This window comes from Bombyx mori, chromosome 6 (assembly GCF_030269925.1).
Source record: "Bombyx mori chromosome 6, ASM3026992v2".
In the NCBI taxonomy this organism is placed as follows: Eukaryota; Metazoa; Arthropoda; class Insecta; order Lepidoptera; family Bombycidae; genus Bombyx; species Bombyx mori.
The window spans coordinates 949,004-973,397 of NC_085112.1; the positions used below are offsets into that span (position 1 = coordinate 949,004).

Here is a 24,394-nt window from a genome sequence, read left to right on the forward strand (position 1 = left end):
ATTGTCACTGACATTGGCAGATTGACGACGACACTGACATTGGCCGAGAACTAGACCCGTGCAGTAGACAGGGTTGTTAGCTCCGCGGTAGTCCTATGTGACCGCGCCGACACAGAAATCCAATCAAAAGGGTTGACAGGTGGAGGGGACAAAAAAGGGGATCCGGTGAGGGGACAGGGGTCCCTGGGGCGGGTGGTCCGGGGGACAATTCAGTAAATCGATTTCCCTTCTCATCAGCGCGCGCCCACACGCTACTCCAACGCAAGACGCGCTTGGGCGTGGTGGTCTACTCCCTGCTGTTGTCCTTCTCAATCATCACGGGAATCTAGTGCTTGCGAGCAGCACTGTCTCGATTTGATTTTGATTCATAATTTATCGTTATTAGAGCATCACTATAACAGCTCGTCCGGTGCCACTGAATTATTATTTTTCGTGTCCGTAATTGTCAGGGCAAAGTTCGTATAAAACTATTATTTTAGTAAAATGCACGGGTAAAATCTAAAACTAAGTATTTGAAATATTGCCAAGCATTTTATAATCACCATAATTCCTCAGCATTGAGGAATACGAGATGAAAGAAGATAAAATAAAGCGTTTGAGTGCTTAGAGTAAACTGACCGGACGACTGTTTAATATAGGTAACCTCTATACGATTTATGACATAAATCTTAAAAGAGGTCAATATGTTATAAAGATGACATAAATGATAATTTGAATATTGAAATATTAGAAGAAGGAACATTAGAAATATAAAAATTTTTTGAATATTGAAATATAAAAGACATAAAAACTGGTGAAGCAATAGCTTTAAATGTTGTTTCTCTTTATAGAGCAACTCAGTTTGTGCTATAGTTTTACTAGGATAAACTTTATTTTGATTTGAATAAAAGAATATATTATGTATATATAAAATGTTGGTAGTTTAATAAGTCTAGTATAGTATAAAGAATACTTTCAACAAAAAATACTTAATAAAAAAATGGCGCGTGTACAACTTGCTGTACGTGAAAGAAGTGAAACTTCTTTTGCGCTGTGTAGTATTGTGGCTTTTTCATTTTTCATTCTTAAATCAAATTTCTCTTGTAATAAGAAATGGTGTTTATAAGAGAAACGACCTAGCTCGCTTTGTCCTTTCCCTCTTCAGAGTCTAGTGACTCTCGAGACGCTCTGTTTATTTTCTCACTCTCGCTCTTCTTAAATTGTATCTTTTCTCTCTAGCCGTAACGAATCTATCGCGAGTTAAATTTGACTCTCAACGCGCCTTAAGAAGTTTCACTTCAAATAATATTCGCGTCCACTCCGCCCCCGAGACATGGAACGCGTCAGAACTAGAGGTGGCTAATATAACCAATAACCAATAAATTTACCGGTAAAAAAAATTAACACTTCTATTCGATAAATAAAATTACCCAAAACGGTTAAAAATACCGTTTACCAAACACACTGCGTGTAGTGGCATAGGCAATTATTGGAAATTATATTTATGCAAGTTTCAACTTTATTTCAACACGTAAGATTCATTTTCGCCTTGCAGATGTCTTCAACTTATCATGTAAAAAATATTGAATTTTATGATTTCATTGTATGCTCTATACCCCTCAAAATAAAGCACAATATTTAAGTTGGTGTATTTTACAGTTAATGATAATTTTTTTCGTTAAAAAATTGAAATGAAACGATATTTTTACCGAACGCGAAGATGACGTGATTGGTTGATTTTTTAAACGTAATATTTTGTTTGGTACTTGACATTTTGGTGGCTCAGTGCATCTTTTCTATTATTTTGGTAAAGTTGTGTTTTTGTATTTTAAGAGATTTGTACTTTGTGTTTGTGTGTTTTGACTTTGTTTTTGTGTGTTTGAGACTTTGCTTACTTTGTTGTTGTGGATTTTTAAATTGTATATCTAATTTAAAATGCCGAAACGCAATGCAGAAATATGGGATCATTTCGAAAAGTGCTAGTACCATTCAAGTTTAACATTAGCAAAATTAATTTTTCAACGAAAAGATTTACCGGTATTTTCAACCAATAAAAATATCGGTAATTTTTTTTATCAATTACCAGTTAACAGATAAATAAATTCAACCGTTAACGCCATCTCTAGTCAGAACTACATGCGTCGCGTCGAATCAATGTAGTTTTATTACAAAATCCATAAATAAATTCTGAATGTGGAGCGTACTTGTACAATAATTGATGTATTTTTCTCGCATTGTCTTATCTAAGTTTATTTAATTAAAATTTTAGGAGTCTCGCTCACTTGTCAATTCAGGCTCAACTGTGTGGCGGCTCGGGTCGGGATGTCGATGTTGAGGGACAAGCTCTCGTGTCACCTGATACTAAGTGGTGACGGGTGTTCATAGACATCACAACGCAAACGGCGCAATTCACCGTAAGGTCGAAATTTCAGCCTTTAGATTAGATGCCGCAGAATTAGGCGTGGTAATGGATAAGACTTGTGCGAGCTCTTAATACGTGCGTACCACGATTTCTAACGGAAATTTATACCTTTGTATGATTGATTTATTTATAACAAAATGTTGAATGATGTATCATCTTGGACGTCATCCGTGGACTCTTAGGTACGTTAGGTTAAGTACATGCATGTTTACTGCATCAGCCGAATACGGCCGGACATGTTTTTAGTTTTTTTATGTATATAGCACAGCGTTTTGTGATAAGAAGACTAATTAAGTTTTTAAACGAACAAGAGTTACGTTGGAACGACATTTTTTCACAATTGCCAATTGAGATACCTCGTAAACGTACCTACTACACGGTAGGTGCGTGCTCAGAGTTGAATCTGCGACACCTCGCACCGAAACTACGCAATTTAGCACTGGATAATGAGCGCGTAAAATAATAAATGCCCAGGGAAAATTAAACCGAAACGTCGACCATAAAATCGGGTGACTCGAACGTCCATCAAGATATTTTCTGGTATTGATTCTGTTACGGACACGGCGAATGAGCGATCCTCTTTAAGACCTTGTGATGTCGGCTTCAAAGTTTGTTAAAAATTATAAACCTGAGTACACATCGGTTGAGTGGTATTTATCCGAAATTAACTTAGAAATAAGCTAAGGAGTTTCGAAAAAGGATAGTATGTCGTTCTGCTTCGAAATACTTAGGCGGGAGTTTAATTGTTTACTCAAGAATAAAAAATAGCCGTGACCATTGTATAACAATAAATGCCTTATAAATATTATTAATTAACGGGTTCTTACCACGATTTTCATATGTAATGAGTTATTGACCTTTCGGCGTGTCGTAAGCGCCATGATCACGGGTGGAGTGAATACTGCGGGTAGAATGTTAAGACCAGATATCTGCCTACCCTCTTTGTAGTTCGTTTTTCCTGCCAAAATATGGGGAACTCCATAAATATGAAAATCGTCGTAAGAACCCGTTAAATAATATTGTTTATAACGCAGATAGCCGCGAAAATTTTAAACAATGCGTAGTGCATGGGTTGTACGTTTGTGATACAACATAAACCATAGAAGGGCAGGTTCCTTAGTCCTTAAAATAATTCAAGGGAATGAATATTATTAATGAATTCTTCTACACACAATTGCTGATAGGGTGTGTTGCAAGCTCTCTATTTGTAGTAGATGTACTCGTCAAGCAGTAGCCCTTGAGCTGTTAGGTTCCCTTCGAAAGCCCTCCTGCCCTGGTGAAATTGTAAAGGCCTTTAGACCATGGGATATAACTTCTTAAACACACACAACTGTGTTGGCCATTTTTGTTTACCGCAAAGCAATCACGGGTCTCATTAACATCAGTTACGTGAATTCGAGTCAAATTTTGACCCCCAAGATGCCAAACCGCTATCCACTTTCCACTTTCGTATATAAAATATGATATTGTGGGAACCAGACTTAGAGTACATTTTTAACTTGTAGTTTTCAACAAAGCGTCCGTATAAATATCCATTATTCAGCCTTTTCAATACAAGTTAGCGACGTTCATTTGCATGACTGAGTTATTATTGAAAATAAATTGTTTAGTTCATTTCGTTTTCGTCAAAGAAATACCTAGTTTGACTCGTGATGAACTGCTGGAAACATATCTAAATGCTTCTGAAAATAATTCTTTTGGAATAGATACAATTAAAGCTACACGACGTTTTAGAGAGTGGTACTTTGTAAACATGACTTCGAATAATAGTTACGTTAACACAGAAGATAATTATGATATGAAACGTGTAAGTACCGTGGAAAGAAGTCATGGTTGGGAACCAGAATGTAACTCACACGAAGGGAGTTACAGCTATGAAGAAGCCATTAATCTTGCAGGTCAGTATTGTCAGTATTTATTGCCTGAATAGATAAAGGTCCTCCTTGCGTCGTTCTCCTCATTGCTGAGAGTCGTGACTCCCCCGCTGAAGCTCTCTTGTATGATTGTTCTCCATCTGCTGCTATCCTTGGCATCGTGGAGGGCATCGTGGGGCTTGATGTCCAGACAAGACCGAATTTGGTCCGAGCATTTCGTGGGATTGCGTACTCTGGGACGTTTGACCTCTATCTTGCCTGTCACCATCAATTGCTCAAGGTCGAGACCCTACATTTTGAGAAATGTGTCCAAAGATCTGCAATACTATATGAATGCGTGTGTGGAGAGCTTAGTTTTAACATTAAGCTCCTTTACTATTCACACATAGGTGCAAAAGGCAGTTCACGGAATCTGTAGCAATTTATTCCAACACCATATCGAAGGCCTCGATGCGGTCTCTGTCGCCATTTTGCAGTGTGGAGGTCTCCGTTTCGTAATTGGATATGGAGAAAACCAGTGAATTCACCAACCTGAGTTTTGTATTGCGCGAGACGTTTCGGCCTCTCCACATCTTATGCAGTTGAGACATTGCATTTTTGGTAAACCCTATACGCCTCCTTACCTCTTTTATTTTTCATCCAGCCTCTTTGACCGGAAAGCCGTTGTGTCTCCTGCTGTAAAGGGTGGAACGTTCGCCTGCGATTGACATCGTGCTCCACAAAACAACAGTACAATACAGATTTGCTTAGTAACGTAGACCTGTTTCTGAAAACATTAAACGCGAGACTAAATCGCAAAAGAAATTTAAGTATTTAAATCGTATCTTTTAATAACTCATCCAATATAATTGAGAATTCGACCTCATGCCTCAAGGTGGTAGACGGCTTTCGCGCTGTGATGCGATAGGCTCCTACTAATACTTTAGATCAGGTGGATTGTGAGCATATTTATCTACGTGGTTTTAATGTACTGATTTAATTTTCTTGCAATCTTTCTGTACAGTGCGAAGAAAGATTCATCAGATTGTTTCAGTACATGTTAAGGTCTCTTTGATTAGGTATATTTTACACAATATAATCGAGATTTCAGGGTCTTTTAGCGACATGACCCACGCGGGAAAGGTACTCGATGTGATGCAATACCAGAACATGCCATAACTCTTCTTCCTAGCATTATCTCGGTCTAGGGCCATGGTCCGCTTTCCTACTTAAACTCCTCCACTTTGCTCTTTCTACGGCATCCTTCTGAGTGAGGTTATTCTGCTCGATATCCGCTTTACCACATACAACCAACGATTCTTGGGCCTACCGCGGGATCTCAGACCTATTACGTAGAGGTTGAAGTATCTATTCCCGACGTAGTCTGGCCATACTGCTAATAGAAGAACGTGTTTTTTTTCAGGCAACGGCTGGTACAACCGAGGTCTGCTCGCGGTCCTCAGCATGGCGCTGCTAGGGATGGGCATTGACATATTCGGTTTCTCCGTCATCGTGACCGGTTGCACGTGCGACTTTCAGCTTGAGCATTACCAGAAAAACATACTTTTGTCCATGTCTTTTGTTGGTGGGTATCTCAAGATTACTTAACATCAAAAGTACACGAGTGATAATCTTTGAAAAAGCTTTAAAAGGTTGCTATTGTAACTTAAAGTACTAACATATAGTTCTTATCAATAGTATGGCTTAATTAAATGGAAAGACTAAGTTTAACTACACATTCGGGAGTCGATGGAGACTAACGCCTTCTTTCGCCATCATGCCACCGAAACTTCTTATTTCCAGGTCCAATTTTAACATCCTACCTGTGGGGCTATCTGTCAGATACCCACGGTCGTAGAGCAAGTCTACTGATCGGGCTTTGGGTCAGCTTTCTAGCGTCAACTCTAAGCGCATTCTCCGCTAACTGGATCATGCTAGCAGTCTTAAAAGCTTTCAGTACTAGTTTGTAAGTATTCGACTACTTCTGATAAGTTCTAATAAACAGACAGGGGAGTAGTGCCTACCCGTCCGGTACATGTTAAAGATTTCCTTCCACCGAGACTTAAGTCGCTTGGAGGAACCACAGGAACTTGAGTCTTAGGGACAAGGCGGTCCGGCAGGAAAATGATTAAGGATATTACTACAAAGAATAAATGATATGCACAAGTTGTCGTGGCCTAAAGGATTAGACGTCTGGTGCATTCGTGTTGAACTATGCACCGATGTTCGAATCTCAGGCGAATACCACTTTTTCTAATGAAATACGTACTCAACAAATGTTCACGATTGACTTTCACGGTGAAGGAATAACATCGTGTAATGAAAATGAAACCCGCAAAATTATAATTTGCGTAATTACTGGTGGTAGGACCTCTTCTGAGTCCGCGCGGGTAGGTACCACCGCCCTGCCTATTTCTGCCGTGAATCAGTAATGCGTTTCGGTCTGAAGGATAGGGCAGCCGTTGTAACTATACTGATATCTTAGAACTTATATCTCTAGGTGGGTGGCGCATTTCAGTTGTAGATGTCTATGGGCTCCAGTAACCACTTAACACCAGGTAGGCTGTGAGCTCGTCGACCCATCTAAGCAATAAAAAAATATATATATACAAAAATCTTTCACTTCGATTGTTTTAAGCGAATTTTCTCTTGAGGAGTATCTATTTATTATATTTTGTCAAAAGTTGCAGTTCAGCGCAGTCTTGTACATATACGTTACTGGGGGAATCGTGCACTCAGAAAGTGCGAGACTTCTACATGCTGCTGATGACGAGCGTGCTAATGCTGTTCTTGCTCTCCTACGTCGGTAACGTATCGTCATTGAACTCGTCAGTCTGAAGTCATGCATAGTTGAGAGGAAACTCTTGACGAAGTTTTTGACATTTTTGATAAATGATTGTGTTTTGAAATTGTGTAGACAGTAACGTGAGGTGGGGGCGTTCTAAAAATACTTGGATGGACTGTGTGAACGAGGATATGCGAGTGAAGGGTGTGAGTGTGAATGGAAAAAGAGGACATTCTGCACCGATCCTCCATTGTGGGATAAGGGCAAGAAGTAGAAGAGTGTTTTATTCAAACTTCTCCTGTTGTATAAACGGGGGAACAAACCCACGGCGCACCTGGTGTTAGGTTGCCGGAGCACATAGACACCATGACGTGAATGCTACCGACCCTCAAGATGGTCGAGGCGAGGTCGAAGTCTGATTAGTATAATGCTACCACTGTCCTTCGTCGTGGCCATCAAAAACATGACGCAGTTAAAACGTTCGCAATTATAAAACGAATAAAAGTCAGATTCAATCATAAAATAGGTTTAATTAACACCCCCCCCCCCCCCTCCAGACCCCCCAACGCCACAACCCCTTCCCAATTCCTCTCCAACCCCGACCCCCAACCAACCCCTCCCCAACCCCTCTCCTCAACTCCCCTCCCCAAACCCAATCTCCCTCAAGTTTTGTCTCCTAGGCTTGTTATAAGTGTCACGGTACAACTGATGTCTGTCAAAGCTATCTTGCGTGGCGCTTTGCCAGTTGACATAGCTTTTCGTTCAATGCACTCGGGATCAAGATGAAATGAACCTTGATCGCGACATTAATGTCTAAAGGGTTGACCGCACAGCGTCAGCATCACCGGCTCCTGGCCATCGGTTTGAACACCTCTCTTCCATTGCAGTTCCTGGATATTACATTCTAAATATGAATTTCTCCATCGATATCGGCCTGATGAACTTTACCCCGTGGAGGCTTCTAACTATTGTTATGGCTCTGCCTCTGGGCATCAGCGCGATTGGCCTGCAGCTCTGCATAGAGAGTCCCAAGTTCTTTATCAGCGTCGGGCGGCAGGACGATGCGGTGAATAGTCTTCAAGCGATTTACATGAAGAATGGTGGAATCAAAAACAAATACCCGGTGAATACTATAAAATGCTTCATAAGATTTTTTTGAGTTTTTTTGTTTTGTTTAGATGAGCGGATAAGATCACGTCCCTTCTGGTGTTAAATGGTTAATCAAGTCCAAAGACATCTACAATGTGAAAGCCACCACCCACCACGAAACATGAGATCTAAGGTCTCAATTTTTACAGTACAATGGCTGCCTCATCCTTCGAACCGAAACGCATTACTGCTACACGGCAGAAATAGGCAGAGTGGTGGCACCTTCCCGTGTGGACTCACAAGACTAGTAATGTTAAAATGAAACCATAGAAACGTTCAGATCCGTGATGAGGTTTATGCTCTTAAAAAGGCTCACAGAAATTCGGGGGTTTCCCCCTTAATAGTTTCACGAAGGTAGACCAGCATACGGCCCGTAAGATAGGATTTTTTATCCCCGTAGGATCCTGCACTTCACGACTTAACGACTAAAAACCCTTGTAATTTTAAATTAATCTAATTAAACTTTTCAGTCATAACAACAAAAGCAGTGATAAACTATATTTCCCTCTGGTATAGTCATGATGTAGTGTAAGACATTGGTCGTAGTTAATTATTTCTGTATATAACTAGCTGACCCGGCAGACTTCGTAGTGCCGCAATCGATAAATAAAAGACCTAAACTTTTGTACAAAATAAACTTAAATCCGTCCGACGCGTGAGACAGCAAAGGAAAAACAAAATGTTATTTTGATTTAATTCCGAGCATTTTCATATTTATCTACCTTTTAAACCTTCTCTGGACTTCCACAAATAATTCAAGACCAAAATTAGCCAAATCGGTTCAGCCGTTCTCGAGTTTTAGCGAGACTAACGAACAGTAATTCATTTTTATATATAGAAATAATAATTATCTATTGCTAAGGTACGGAACGTGTATATAAGTCAGGAGACGAGCAGGAAGGGCGAGGGGAAGCCGCTACTGCAGTCCCTGAAGGACCAGACCTTCCCTTTGTTCAAGCCGCCGCTACTCCGCCGGACCGTGCAGCTATTCTTTCTGACCTCCGTTATTTACAGCATGTACGTATTTAGCGGCAAAGTGACCCGTGTAGGAGCAGCTGAGAGACGCAGTGTCGGATGTTACCGATTTGTGGTATTCGTATTGTAAATGTCAGCGGGTTTACGGATAACGGATACTTTTCGTCTAGGCTCACATCATTTCGGATCCTCCCGATCCACTAACGGAGCTTTTACCACAAGCACCGGTCATCGTTCTCGTCGAACCCGTCGCTTGCGACGAAAGGCTCGACGAGTAAATTAACCCTCAGACACAGCCCACTGAGTTTCTCGTCGGATCTTCTCAGTGGGTCGAGTTTCCGATCGGGTGGTAGATTCTGCGAAGCACTGCTCTTGCTAGGGTTCGTGTTAGCAACATCGTCAGGTTTGAGCCCCATGAGCTCACCTACTAGTTAAGGTTACGCTGAAATAGCCTCTCAAGGCTCTCAGCTTAGGTAGGAAAAAAAAAAACTAGGCTAGCATGACCCGGGCAACTGTTTATCTGCTATGGTAAATACGACAGCATATCCACTTCGGGATTTAACGTATCAATAGCTGGAATATCCTCATAGGCTACCAGCGAATGGGTAGGGAAAAAAAAAATACCTACCAACGGATAATATAATCGGCTGGTAGTTTACGGACCAGAGAGAGTGACATAACCAAATCTTTGTCCGGGGGAAATACAACATGTTCCATTCTGTCTTAATTATATATTTAACGGTACACGTTTAGTTTCTGTCGTCTAGGGATTCATGCTTTCAAGAAATATAACAATATAAATGTACTTATTTATACACCCTTAATCTCTTATTAATTGCTATCTGAAATCGGCGACCTTTAAAACTACAAACCCCCTTTAAAGTGTACAGGATTGAGACAAAGGGGACATAGCTGGTGAGCTGTAAAGACTCTACTGTTACAGCAACAACAGTCTCGTGATGTGGATGCCGTCCATCGTCCAGGCCTTCGCTTACGGGATGGACTCGGCCGGCGCCGGCTCCATGAGCTTATGTGAGATCATCATCAGCACGCAGTACCACAACACTCCTGTTGATTCTGTATGTCACTTGAAGATATATTGCTTTTAGCGAATTAAGGCCAATCGTATTTGCGTTTGCTTGCAATGGGATCAGTAGACAAACGAACTGACGGTCTAGCGTTACTGGTTACCAGAGTTCCTAGATACGACATGATCCATTTGAATACAGGACTCATCCGACCTTTAGTATTATAAAAGCGCTCGTAAAAACCCCCTTAAAGTATCTGTATAGCAATAATATCCATGGACATTCTGTATTTTGTAACGTATGTCCATGGGGAGTGCTATGAGGAATTGTTTGAGATAATACCACCGTCTCGTTTTTACCATCACACCGCCCGCCACTGGAGTAGAGTTCATTATCAAACTACCTGGAGCCACTGCGTTCAACCACACTACGTTTCCAGAGATCTTTTCTGCCACGTACCATCCGGCTTTGGAATGAGCTCCCCTTCACGGTGTTTACCGAGCGCTATGACATGTCCTTCTTCAAACGAGGCTTGTGGAGAGTACTTAACGGTTTAGCAGCGCGTTGGTTCCTACCCTGGCATTGCTGAGGTTCATGGGCGACGGTAACCATTCACCATCAGGTGGGCCGTATGCTCGTCTGCATAGGCAGACGCCTTCTATATGGCCAAAAATTACAACGCTGTCTCTGATGCAATACCTCTTGAACATTCTTAAGTCCTGTATGGTAATGAACATTGAAAGGTGAATTCACGTTAGTTTTGAGGTTCAAAGGAAAACGTACACGAGACAAGTGGTCTCAGACGACAGGACAAAATGTGATCCTAAGGCCTTTAGTTAAATAGAAATCACCCGGACACTACGTCGAAAAGCCGATTGGATTACTATCAAGATATGCCTTTACTTTCAATAAGTTGCCCCAAATTGGGACTGAATTAAAAATAGTAATAACTAACAATTTTGAGCCCTTTCACCGCGACATCTGGGAACACTGGTGGTAGGACCTCTTGTGAGTCCGCACGGGTAGGTACCATCACCCCGCCTATTTCGGCCGTGAAGCAGTAACTATACTGAGACCTTAGAACTTATCTCAAGGTGGGTGGCGCGTTTACGTTGTAGATGTCTATGGGCTCCAGTAACCACTTAAAATCAGGTGGGCTGTGAGCTTGTCCACCCATCTAAGCAATAAAAAAATAAAAATAAAAACCGTCCGCCCCACGAGCGATTTTTGAAGTCGGTAAACCATTGCTCGTGTTGAATCCGTTATGACCCCCGACGAATTTCAGTTGACCTGTACCTCATCGCTCGAGGAACGCACGTTGTTCTCGGGGATTTTCCACGGCCTCCTGTTCTCTGGTATCACCGTGTGCGTGTCCAAGTTCGCGGCGCACAAGAAGGCGCTCCTCATAGCGTTCCTGGCGATACCGCTGGTGTCCAGCGCGGCCGCCGTGCTCAACCAGGACGAGTACGCGAGTCTGGTGCTGTTTGTCGGGATGATGATGACTAACTTGTGCATGGGGGTTTTGTTCTCCTATTACGTTGAGCTATACCCGACTTCTCACAGGTAACTACTATACCTTTCTACGGCATCTTTATTTGGGAGTTTTAATATAGGAGAATGTCGATGACTATTTCTCAAAAATCCAAATTTATCTAAAAATCCAAATTATGGATGGGTCAACATGACTTCATACAGCAGAGAAACTGTCAAACTAATTTTCTAACCTTTAAAAGTAATCTGTGTATTATGTCTGTATATGAATCTATCGTAAGAATTATGAGCGCTAGCAATGGCCGAAGGTACTGTAACGATTCCAGAAAAAAAGTTAAAAACTAGAGTTTAGCTCCCCTCTGCGTTTAATTTTTAAGGGTCTTTAGTGTAGTCCAATAGAAATTGCAAGAGATTGTTTTCGGGCAACCAATGTATCGCAGCTTCTCTGATATCTGATCTCGGTGTTGATGGCCACATCAAGTTGCCATCGAATATATAAGAGGTAAAACCTTGTCTACAATTCCAGAGGCATGGCGGCGTGCCTGGGCGTGATGGTGGCCAGACTCAGCGGGCTGGCGGGGGTCAACTTCATCGGTTCGTACGTGATGACGCACTGCGCCGCCACATTCTACGCGTTCAGCGCTTATCTGTTCTGTACGTAGCTTTAAATTATTTGTTTATGAAGTCGTCGTGGCCTAAAGCAGCAGGAGCTGCAAGCCTAAAGGGGGGCGGTAAGAGACCCAGAAAAAAAATGGAAGAGTTATGTAGAGGCTTGGGAGGCGATTTGTAATTTCATCTAGGACTCTTAGACACCGGCTGAGCTCTTGCTATAGTGGTTTTTAAGTAGGTGAAAAAACGGGGGCACTAAAAAGAATTTATTCTCAAAGTGGGCAGTAGACAAAATGAGTTTGAGAACACCTGGCCTAAAGGATAAGACGTCCGATGCATTCGTAGCGATGCACCGGTGTTCGAATCCCGCAGGCGGCTACCAATTTTTCTATGAAATACGTACTTAACAAATGTTCACGATTGACTTCCACGGTGAAGGAATAACATCGTGTAATAAAAATCAGACTCCCAAAATTATAATTTGCGTAATTACTGATGGTAGGGCCTCTTGCGAATCTGCACGGGTGGGTACCACTACCCTGCCTATTTCTGCCGTGAAGCAGTAATGCGTTTCGGTTTGAAGGGTGGGGCAGCCGTTGTAACTATACTGAGACCTTAGAACTCATATCTCAATGTGGGTGGCGGCATTTATGTTGTAGATGTCTATGGGTTCCGCTAACCACTTAACACCAGGTGAGCCGTGAGCTCGTCCACCCACCTAATTAATAAAAAAAAATTACCTAGTAGTATTAGAATATAATCATTATGAAGTTCTGATACCCAACTGGAGAATTATTTATAGAACTGTGAAGTATGGATTGGGATCAGATAGATCAATTGAAAATTGTTTTTTTTTTATTGCCTTTGTAGGCAGACGAGCAAACGACCCACCTGATAGTAAGTGGTCACCGTCGCTCATGGACGTCAGCAATGCCAGGGGCAGAGCCAAGCCACAGCCTACCATGAAGTTTCAACTGTATAGCGTCTGCCCCCCCCCTTCCCCCCTCGAGCTGGAATACGTCACTGCACCTGGACTTTACAGTCGCAGGGGAGTAGTGTAAAAATGCCTCACCACCAGCTAAAATTGCCTTTTTGACTTGGATTATCCGGAGCAACTGTATTAGGCAGATGAGTTGTACATTATCTGATGTGTTATTTTGCCGCAGGTGGCATAGTGGTGGCATATTTTCTCCCAGCGCCGGTCGCGAAAACGGACGCAGAATGTACGAATGAAGCCTGAAGGTTCACATCCTGCGCCGACTTGTTTCGTACTAATTAAATTTAAATACAATGTTGTTTTTATTTTTGGGTAATTTAATTTTAATCCGCGCCCACAAAAGTCCGATAGACTGTTCTTAGCAGTCGAGAACATTGGTTCATTCTGTGGCGGTAGCCATCATACAATGCAAGATATTTGACAGATACCTAAATCTCGCTTAGGACATTTTCAAGATAAGCTTGTGTATATACAAGTTCCGAACGACAATCGGACTGTCGGTCTGCTGAACAATGTCGCTAGCTCGGTGGAAGATCTTCCATCCGTCGTTAACTATCTCTAAACTTTTAAAGTTGGGGGTTTCAGGAAGATATGCTTTTCCTCCCTTAATTTTGTATCTGGAATATCGGTATGGGGTGCTTCAGATGCATTTACATACAAACCTACCTACTACTGCTGTTTGATTAAGAAACGATGCGAATCGCTCGCCTGAAGTTAGTTTAATAAAAAAACCGTTATTGGACAACATTAAGTTTATTGTTTATTTATGAGTTGCACTAGTAAGCTCTGTCGGCAAAGTCGCGATATGGCGCTTTCGTCTTTACGTCGCAGCTTAGCGGTCAGCCGCGCCAGGCTGAACTTCGATCGGCATCGGCTCTCGCGGGGTCCACCTGAAATATTTTACTGGTAGTAGGACCTCTTGTGAGTCCGCGCGGGTAGGTACCACCACCCTGCCTATTTCTGCCGTGAAACAGTAATGCGTTTCGGTTTGAAGGGTGGGGCAGCCGTTGTAACTATACTGAGACTTCAGAACTTACATCTCATGGCGAATGGCGCATTTACGTTGTAGATGTCTATAAGCTCCACTGACTATGGGCTGTGAGCTCGTCCACCCGACTAAGCAATAAAAAAATTTATAATAACGGTCTGGCTGATCTTTAGAATTATCTGGCCCAGCTGGCGAGCGTGGCTGCTGTACCACGCGAGTGTGTTACCGGTGCCCAATGTGCTTTGTGCGATTTTTTTTACTTTTCGATCGCGTAAATGTTAACTCAAATTTGTATGGAGTTGGACCAGCGCCCTAGCGGCAAACGAAGGGAAGCTGTTCCAATTCCATGACAACAAATCTGACAATGTCAAAAAACTCGCACTAAGCACAGAATATAAAACTCAAATCGCAGAAAATTTCTACTACAGGATTTAAAAAAATTGAGCAAAAAGGCTTCGGTCGAATGTCTCTCAGTAACCAGCTTCACTGTGGGCTTTATACCACTTGACATCAGGTCGACTATGAACTTGCCAGTTCATATCAGCGAACGAACATTACAGATTTTCGTGAGGTAATTTAACAGACGTTAGCGCTGTGGTCTGGTGACGTACCTCCGGCCACTCTGTGCCATGCCTCTCGGTCAACGTTCACCATCCCCGTGGAGGCACTCCTGCCGAGTCCCGAAGACTCCTGGGAGCCGGAACCTTGAGATTCTGCTACATTACTCTCGCAGCTCATTCTGCTTGACCTAATTGGAGTTTATTTATTAATTAACTTATTTCATAAATATTCGCAAATGGTATGGTGTGGTGTGGAACTGGTATAGCCGTAATAATCTCGGACAACTTACACGCGATCGTCTGGCCCTAGACTAGAATTCCCTCTACTGTGAAAATCAGAGACTGGAATAGATACTCATTTTACTATATTTTACGATTGGCAACGGCTTCGCTCTGCACCTGGCATTGCTGACGTCCATGGGCGAGAGTAACCACTCACCATCAGGCAGGCCGTATTCTCATCTGCCTACAAGGGCAATAAAACTTATATACGTGAGTCATACAGACATTAGTCAGTACAATCGGCCTATTACTTTTGTATAGCCATCGTTCATGCCTTAACCCCACTGAGTTTCTTGCCGGTCTTCTCAGTGAGTCGCATTTCCAATCCAGTGGTAGATTCTGCGAAGCACTGCTCTTGCTAGGGCCAGTGTTAGCAACACTTCCGGTTTGACCCCTGAGAGTTCACCTATACGCTAGGGTAAAGTTGAAATAGCCTCCAAGGTTATCAACATAGGTAGGGAAAAAAATATTCATGCGTTTTGGTTTCAAGAGTAGAATAAATATTTTTTCAATACAGTTAACAGCTTCTTCCCTAAGTTTATTTTTAGATATGGTCCACGGCAGTCGGTTCTTACCAGATGTTGTACATTGCCAGATTAATTTTTGATTTTATTGGGGTAGGTTGTAAGTCCGCACGGGTAGGTTCCACAGTCCTGTTGGACCCTTCGTTTAACTGTTTATCGGCAGAAATAGGCCGGATGATAGAAATAGACCAGTAAACTACGAAAAGAGACAAGTAATATTAGATGGTCTTACCTATCGCCAGGTCTCAAATCATTGGCAGAACTGGTCCCCTCGCGCCTCATCGGCAAAGTGGACGATAAGAATCGTTCTCTGGCAGCCTTGATCCTGGCCGCTCTCTCGGACAGGACCATGCTGTTGTCATGGTCATACTGCGACGGCGGGTCAACGGTCGATATAGACCGTCCGAAGCTCGGGGATGAAGCGAGCTTGGTTATGTTAGGAGGATTGGTATCTGATATTTGCCTTAGAGCAGGCAGAGATTGCACATCAGAATATTTCGAAGAGGGTAAGTTCCTAGTGCGGTCCGGTACAATGGTGTCGGTGCTTGCCGCACCCTTGATTGTTTCCTGACTGTCTTCCATTTTCTTCGGCGGTTTGGTGTCGTCTCCGGTCTGCTCGGGGTGTAAGGCGTTAGCACTGTAGGACTTCAGTACTCCATCGACGGCGGACGGCGTGGGGGCCAGGCGGCTCTCGGCGGATGTCTGGTCTCGTCTCGACAGCTGACAGGCGCTTGCGGATTTCTGCACTTCCCTTTCTAAGAAGGGATTGTTTCTGTAAAAATAATACGTGTAAACGTAATATGGAAAGTTAGAAAAGAGAGGAGATTAGACGAGCGATGTGTTTGTGGATTTATCGAGGATTCACTTGTAATTCATTGCTTTTCCTTGGCCCTCCTTGACTACCTTTTCCTCTCTGGAGGAGCCGGAATCTGACATAACCCGGTCCGTTACCCCACTCGACTGGGTTCGAAAAACAATTCCCCAGCGTTCATTCGCTTGTAATGAACGCAGTGCCGTCTATTTGGTGGTGGACGTCCAACATTTGTAATCTATTTTTTAACCGACTTCAAAAAAGGAGGAGGTTCTCAATTCGACTGTATGTTTTATTTATTAATTAACTACATTTACTAAAGTACCTGATGTTAACTCCGACCGGCATGTCCGGAGGTCTTTTTCTTTCGGCAGAAGGAGACCTCCATGCTGGAGACGAAGCCCCACTGCTGTTTCCTGAAGGTGGACCTGTAGATATAGTTAAAATAAAAATAATATGGTTTTTTATTTATAGTATTTTGCACTTTAAGCAGATGAGCGTATGGTCCACTTGATGCTGAGTGGTTCCCATCATGGACGTCATCAATCTCCGGGGGCCAAGTGACTTTATACCGCGAAGTACTTTACGCAAGCTTCGTTTGGAAAAGGGCATAGTGCTCATGAAACACTCTAGAGGGAGTTCATTCCAATTTCCAAAGCATCCGGCTTCCATCCGGTACATGATCCGGTACGAAAATGCACGGTGGATAAAGGCAGTGGTTCTAGGTAGTATGTATAAACTCTGCTCCAGTGGCGAGCGACGTGATAGTAAGTGGGAACACACAAGAATCGAATTCCCTCCGTAGACCAGGTGGTTTCAACCGATTCGTGAGAATGGAATTATCGACATTCAGAACGACCTCCTTCTGTTTGGAGTGATGATATTTACTTACAAGTTTTAGAGAAATCTTCGCAATTTTAGGATTTCATAACGAACTGTTTAATTTGAAGAAGTTAAAGAAAAACAGAAACAAACCTTAAAAGTTTAAATGTGAAGGAGATGTTTAAATGGACATGCAAACTAACACAAATTCTTTGATTTTAATGTAGTCGGAAAGAGTACCTTCTTCGTTAATTTTCTTATTGTATCTTTGTATCATGATGCGGATCGATGGAGCAGTTTCTTTGAGCTGAGGTTTCCTCTGTGACGACGGGGACAGCGGAAGAGGCGGTCGACTCCTTTTTTTCTGTTCCTCGTTATCCAGAAGATCACCAGAACTCTTGGAACGTGTCTTTTCTTTCTTTCCTATTTTCTCAGTAAATTGCTTCTTTGTTTCTGGGTAATGTCGGTGTTCGACCGTTCTCACATTGTCCAAGTCCTCAACGTTGACGGGTATCACCGCCCTGGGAACGGACTCGCCGCTTCTAACGACTGGCGAAAATATTTTTCGTGTGGTCTTCACTATTACTTCCGGTGTACCTTCTCTCGGCTCTGGTGCTTTGAATTTAAGCACGAAAACCTGTAGGGAATTTGAATAAAACTACTATAAATTCACACAGTTTAATCAGGCTCAATACGTCGTCGGGTAAACCCATTCAAGTTCAGAGATTGACAAAATCCAATTTTAGTTGAGACTCCAGAACCAGTGTGCTTAGTGCGAGTTTTTAAACTTTTTCGATAACGTAAAAGTTAAGTGAAATTTGTATGCAGTTGAAACATCGCCCCTAGTGATAAACGTAGGCAAACGTTCCAACTCTATACAAAATCGAGTTAACTTTTAAGCTATCGAGAACATTAAAAAACTCGCAATAAGCACACAGAAGTCTTCCACGCCTTCTCGCCTTCTCTACCCTAACGTTAGGAATGTGTTGTACTTACATCGCCTTCTGAATCGGAGTGGAGCGAGGCGGGCGGCGTCCTTGGTTTCTCCGAGGTCCGTCTGGGCCGTTTTCGTCTCCGCGGTATTTCCACCGTGACCGTATCTACCTCTGGTTCAGTGTCGCTCTCCGAAGGTTTCGATTGTTGCCTTTCCAACCTCACTCTACACTTATTCTTCTTCTTCCCGTTCGTTTTGTCAGCTTCCTTGCGCTCTGCAAGTTCTGTTATGTTCTCTCTAGATTCTTTCGATTTCGTTTTAGTTAGTTTTTCGATGTTTTTACTGGTTGATGGAGGAGATTCCTTGCCATCGGTTTCATCTTTAGAGGTATCCTCAATAATGGTAGTTTCTTTGAATCGACTCGATCCCATTTTAACCTCTTCGATTGTCTTCATTATGAACTTTGCGTCTTCCTCTATGCTCGGTTGTCTTACGAATGTTTTTTTTCTCTCTGAATTTTTACTCTGAAACAGCATTTACTGTATTGTTTTATAATGAGATTTGTTTTAAGAAATATTAATTTTTAAATTACCTGTTCTCGTGTGCTTTTAGGAGTAGTTCCAGTTTCTTTTGATTTCCCGCCTCTCGTTGAAAGGACAACTGTTAAACAATGAAATATCTTATCCGTCTTCTTTATAGAAACATATTTGAAAAGGCTTTTATTGCTCTTTCGATGTCTTTGAGTCATAAGGACCATTGTGAGCGATCATGTCTCTTAGACTTTCGTCTGAAGATACGCGGCATATGGGATGAGAGTATTATTACTGCTCGTACGAATATATGACTGTAACGTCATTTTGAAAATCTGAGTGACTGAAGACTTCAATTAGAGACTGTGGAGTCGTCGTGGCTTAAAGGATAAAATTGATTCATGGAAAGGATTCATATTTAGGGATGCGACCGGTTTTTGAGTCCTGCAGGCCAATGTTTCTAATGAAATACCAGTTTACAAAATGTTCACGTTGAAGAAATAATATCGTAAAATTTCGTAATTACTGATGTTAGGACGTTTTGTGAGCATGCGCGGGTAGGTACTATCACTCTGCCTACTTCAGCCGTAAAACAGCAATGTGTTTCCGTTTGAAGAGAAGTAAAATAAAATTTGAGATACTGAACTAATGCCGCAAGGTTGGTGGCGGCACTGACAATTACGTTGTTGATGTCTATGGGCTTCAGTAACCGCTTAACACCAGATGAACCGTGAACTCGTTCACAAAAATAAGCCTTCTTCAACAAGTGTCCACCTAATGCTGAGTGTAGGTCTCTTCGAATGAACCAAATCCTTTTGGATCTCTCTAGCCTTCCGCATCCAGTTCCTACCAGCCACTTTGATCAGGTCATCGGTCCAACTCATTGGTTGTCTGCCCACGTCACGACGTTCAGTACGAGGTCACCACTCTAATAATAATAAATAAGTAATAAAATATAATAGGTAATAAAGTTTTTTTTGCCCCAAATCTTTTTCCTACGATCACGAAGGACAATGAACTATTACACGAACACTTTTTTTTATTTGTTTTTATTGCTTAGATGGGTGGAAGAGATCATGGCCCACCTGGTGTTAAGTGGATACTGTAGCCCATAGATATCTACAACGTAAATGCGCCACCCACCTTGAGATATAAGCTCTAAGGTCTCAGTATAGTTACAACGGCTGCCCTACCTTTCAAGCGAGAAACGCATTACTGCTTCATGGCAGAAATAGGCAGAGCAGTGGTACCTACCCGCGCGGACTCACAAGAGGTTCTACCACCAGTAATTACGCAAATTATAATTTTGCGGGTCTGCTCTCAATGTCTAAAATAATCGATCGAATGATATATCTCACCAGCTCCGTTAGGCTGCAACACCGCTGTTCCGGTGACCGCTGAACTGGTCTCGCAGAGTAACCTGGCCTCGGCCTGGCCGTAGGTGTAAACTGGCTTTTGAGGAGTGTGACAAGGAGACACCGCTACAAGCGGCGCTGCTGTGCATACTTCTTCATCTTCCACTTCGAATATAACGGCGCCTCGAGAGTTTGGACTCTCGCAGTCTTCGCCCCCATCAAGCTGGTTGTTGAATTAGTACTGGTTAATAGTAATTTCCTAAGAAGGTTGTATCCAGTCAAACCCATGTTTATATTTACTACGCTTGTCTTTTTGGCACAAATAAGTAAATCATGGTAACAACTTTAAATTCGGTTTATTATCGTTTGTTTCTAGCTTCACATCTTGATCTTTAAAGCTTGGCGGACCCATCGAGAATGCTGAAGGGTGAATGAAAAGCTACTATTGCTAATTTAACTTGTTTGGAAGGAAATATTGTTCTGTGTGCTTAGTGCGAGTTTTTTAACGTTCTCGATAGCGTAAAAGTTAACTCAAATTTGTGTGGAGTTGGAACGATTGCCTATATTTGCCGTTAGGGACGCTGTGTTAAAACATTCTTTTCATCGCGTGCCCTGCGAAAACTATTGATGATAGAATAAAATAAAGTAGTACGGCTTTGTAGAACACATTATTATCTACGAAAAGTATCACGACAGCATATGTCTAAATATTATAGTTACACCGCAATAAGTGTTCTTTTATTAAAAAAAAAAAAACAACGTCATTAAAATTTTTGTTAAAGACCCCTAGCGGAGCGGGCCGCTGGTTGTGTTATAAAGAAACTCACTGAATGGTCTCTCTCGTACTCCGAATCAAAGTTATCAGCATCGTTGACGCTGAGGCTGGAGCCCTGGCGGCGGGCGAGGCCCATGGGCGCGGGGGCCACGCTGCCGTCAGACTGGGTGCGCGTGAGGGGCGCCTGCGGTACCTTGCTCCTTTCCTTAGCGGCCTTCAGGAGTGCGGACGTGGAGGCTTCAGGGGCTATCCCTCGAGACTTCTCCCACTCGTGGAGCTTGCGTGTGAATGACCGGGATATACCTGAAAGTCACATATTTATTTTGGCCATGTGCACACGAAAACATAAAAAATTGTAAAAGATAACAAGTGACATTCATTACAATATCCTTTAGATTCTTCTTTTACTTTTAATTGGGCAAGTATTTTGAAAGAAATATGATCTTATGGTTAGATCGTTACGTATAGGCAATCAGTAAAAGGTACTACTCTGTGATGTCTTTAGTGGTGGTACTTAGCAACTAGCTCGATTTCTTTCTGGCGTGATACAAAATAAAGCATCCCGCTGATTCATTGTATACGCCGAGCTCTTAAGGCTGTGGTACTTTTTGGAACGGATGGTTGAGTTTGAATTGAAGTCCAATAGAAAGATGTAAATCGTACTTACGATCCAGTGGTATCATAAATGTTCCTTTTTACAATTACCGTTTACCTTTTTAATTATTGTTTTGAAGAGTGAATGACCACATCTCATGTAGTGTTAAATCGTAATGGAAGCTCATAGGTATCGCCTAGCTAATGCCACCATTTATCCTGAGATATGAGGTGTAAGTCTAAATTAAAATTCCGATCCTTGAAATTTTTTTTTTTTTATTGCTTAGATGGATGGACGATCTCACAGCCCACCTGGTGTTAAGTGGTTACTGGAGCCCATAGACATCTACAACGTAAATGCGCCACCCACCTTGAGATATAAGTTCTGAGGTCTCAAATATAGTTACAACGGCTGCCCCACCCTTCAAACCGAAACGCATCGGAACGTAAAACGCATCGCTGCAGAAAGAGGCAGGACGGTGGTACCAACTGGTGGTAGGACCTCTTGTGAGTCCGCGCGGGTGGGTACCACCACCCTAACTATTTCTGCCGTGAAGCAGTAATGCGTTTCGGTTTGAAGGGTGGGGCAGCGGTTGTAACTAAACTTGAGACCTTAGAACTTATATCTCAAGGTGGGTGGCGCATTTACGTTGTGGATGTCTATGGGTTCCAGTAACCACTTAACATCAGGTGGGCTGTGAGCTCGTCCACCCATCTAAGTAATAAAAAAAAAAAACGTGCTGGCTTACAATGAATATCGATTCCTTGTTAATTTAAGATTGTTAAATGACCTTGAAACTTAAACAGTCCCGTCGATGTTTGTACGAGGACTTCATCAGGTTTCGCCACTTTTTCCCAAGTTGGAACTGTGTTGGTTTCTTTCATGCGTTCCCATGCATCTGTAAATTATACGTTCTACTGTCATTCTAAGCATATCGACGCTTGAAAGGCAAACGTGACTAAGCGAAAATAACTGCTTTGTACATAAATGATAGGCAATAACCATATTCGATGTGCAAAAAATATATATTTCCAGGTCTATTAAAATCATTTCAATCCTACAGCTAGATTCGTTAAAATAGTTTTTTTTTCAGGTATTTCAACTTTAAATTAGTCTACTGTAAAGTTCACGCATTGTCGCTTAGTCACGTTTGCCTTTCAAGCGTCGATATGCTTAACCAATTATTTATTAACTCATATGAGTAAAATCAGCATCAATAAAGTATATATATAAATACATTAAATAAAGCTTAAATTTTCATCATCCTTTTTACATCTTGATACGACTTGCGAAACTATTTTTTGCTTCGAAATATATGGTTCGGGATGTTTTTATGTGAACTTGGACAATTGTTAAATATTAGGTGGATTTCTTGCAAAAAAGGGGCGTGCTTCTAAATCTATACTAATATATAAATCTACAGTGGTTTTTACGGATGTTCCGTTATAATTACTGAACTATGGGTCCGATTGACTTGAAACTTGGTATCCATATAGAAAATACAATATGTACTTAATTGATAGGCTAATATTTATATGAGTGTTGGAGTCCCTACACCAGTTGCAGGGGCGTTAATGATGAGAATCTTTCTGGAGGTGAGAAATAATAATGTTAATTTTAAATTCCCAGCGAAACTGACGGGTACAGCTAGTAATTCGTAACTATACTTGAGACCTTAGAACTCATATCTCAAGGTGGGTGGCGCATTTACGTTGTAGATGTCTATGGGCTCCAGTAACCACTTAACACCAGATGGGCTGTGAGCTCGTCCACCTCCCTAAGCAATAAAAAAAATATTCAATAAATGCATTGGAAGTTCATCTGTGAAATTTTCTATAATAAAATACCGTATCTCTTCAAAAAGTCTTCGCTCAAATCTTGCCTCGCCGGCACTGGTAGGGGTTGCCTTACTGCTCCTGTCTTCAGCTGCCATTCAACCAGTTTCTTTCGGAAATCGGCCGATAGCTGCTCCTCAGTTGCTACAGGACGAGATGCTGGAAATATCGTAGGAGTATTATTTTCTTTGGAAAACATAGCAAGGGAAAAATGACTCCTAACTATGGAAGGTAGAAGGACGAAGGACCATCTTGTCCCCTATGGATAAGGCGAAAAATTATCCACCTGTAAACAGCAAGTTATTGTTGAAAAACTAATCCTAGTGTGGAATATGGAATTTATACGAATATAGAAATTTTAAATAGAATCAAGTGTGCTGAGTTGAAAATGTTTATATTTTACGTGATTTGTGTAGTTACAACATATGCAGTATTTAAAATCAACTATCTACTTTTATTACCATTTATGAAGGAGGTGTTTATTTCCTTCTTAATTTAATATCCTACTGTAATAGCTTAGCTGTTTTTAAAATCTTTCCTCTTGCTACTATGGCGCTAACTTAATTGTCTCCTTTTAGCGGACAATTTTTAATAGACTCAGATGGTCCTCCTTACTTCCATACTGCTAACGACGAAGATCGGCTTAAGTTTTACGTGTTGAGAGAGATGAATTACCCGAATACATAGCAGGATTAATTACTGTGTCGATTGCATTCTGTCAGAGATGCTGCCTATTAAATATTAGAAGAACTACACACCGGCGTGCAACTTATCGCGTCTGTCAGAGAATTCCCTGCACAGTCTAGACTGCAGAGCTGCATAATCACGGGCGATTTCTTCTTTGACGCCGCCGTCTTCACAGCCGCTGCTTAGACCCTCCGTCTCTGAGGACATGAGACCACGTTTATCATAAAACAAAAGCATTCCAAATGCTAAAAATTATAAGATGAGCATTAAAATAATAGGACAGTATTTATTTACGACGATACGACGTGTGGAATTTTAAAAATTACACACAAATTATTGTTAATTATAATAATTAATTATAATAATGTATGGTTTAGTGGTAAGTTCTTTGAGTGACTCGATTTTTGA

The 24,394-nt window shown here is 41.7% G+C and overlaps 3 protein-coding genes across 6 annotated transcripts in view; 2 read left to right on the plus strand and 1 right to left on the minus strand.

Annotated features, from left to right (window-relative positions):
- The window catches only part of LOC101740450 (uncharacterized), a 960,210-nt gene that overhangs the window by 269,035 nt on the left and 666,781 nt on the right, over window positions 1-24,394 (plus strand). The gene's annotated exons all lie outside the window — the stretch shown is intronic.
- Window positions 77-13,593, plus strand: LOC101738662 (synaptic vesicle 2-related protein). 3 transcript variants are annotated; one of them, XM_038011652.2, is made up of 11 exons: window positions 4,160-4,299; window positions 4,919-5,004; window positions 5,678-5,839; window positions 6,058-6,220; window positions 6,939-7,060; window positions 7,927-8,162; window positions 9,051-9,205; window positions 10,107-10,242; window positions 11,477-11,754; window positions 12,209-12,336; window positions 13,458-13,593. In XM_038011652.2, the coding sequence occupies exons 3-11, from the start codon at window positions 5,719-5,721 to the stop codon at window positions 13,529-13,531; spliced, it is 1,413 nt and encodes a 470-aa protein (XP_037867580.1). In that variant the 5' UTR covers window positions 4,160-4,299; window positions 4,919-5,004; window positions 5,678-5,718; the 3' UTR covers window positions 13,532-13,593. The 3 variants fall into 3 exon arrangements, with proteins under 3 accessions (XP_037867579.1, XP_037867580.1, XP_062524907.1); XM_038011651.2 differs by lacking the exon at window positions 4,919-5,004 and having other exon boundaries at window positions 77-4,299; XM_062668923.1 differs by lacking the exon at window positions 4,160-4,299 and having other exon boundaries at window positions 4,314-5,004.
- The window catches only part of LOC101741768 (uncharacterized), an 87,996-nt gene continuing 77,624 nt past the window's right edge, over window positions 14,023-24,394 (minus strand). For both annotated transcript variants that reach the window (XM_038011649.2, XM_038011650.2), the window contains 12 exons: window positions 24,058-24,183; window positions 23,312-23,458; window positions 22,255-22,362; window positions 20,922-21,172; window positions 20,098-20,317; window positions 18,802-18,869; window positions 18,272-18,733; window positions 17,516-17,912; window positions 16,779-16,881; window positions 15,875-16,414; window positions 14,888-15,024; window positions 14,023-14,178 (listed from right to left, as the gene is read on the minus strand). In XM_038011649.2, coding sequence (XP_037867577.1) covers window positions 14,042-14,178; window positions 14,888-15,024; window positions 15,875-16,414; window positions 16,779-16,881; window positions 17,516-17,912; window positions 18,272-18,733; window positions 18,802-18,869; window positions 20,098-20,317; window positions 20,922-21,172; window positions 22,255-22,362; window positions 23,312-23,458; window positions 24,058-24,183 — 2,696 coding nt within the window. In that variant the 3' untranslated portion in view covers window positions 14,023-14,041. The remainder of the gene's footprint in view (window positions 14,179-14,887; window positions 15,025-15,874; window positions 16,415-16,778; window positions 16,882-17,515; window positions 17,913-18,271; window positions 18,734-18,801; window positions 18,870-20,097; window positions 20,318-20,921; window positions 21,173-22,254; window positions 22,363-23,311; window positions 23,459-24,057; window positions 24,184-24,394) is intronic.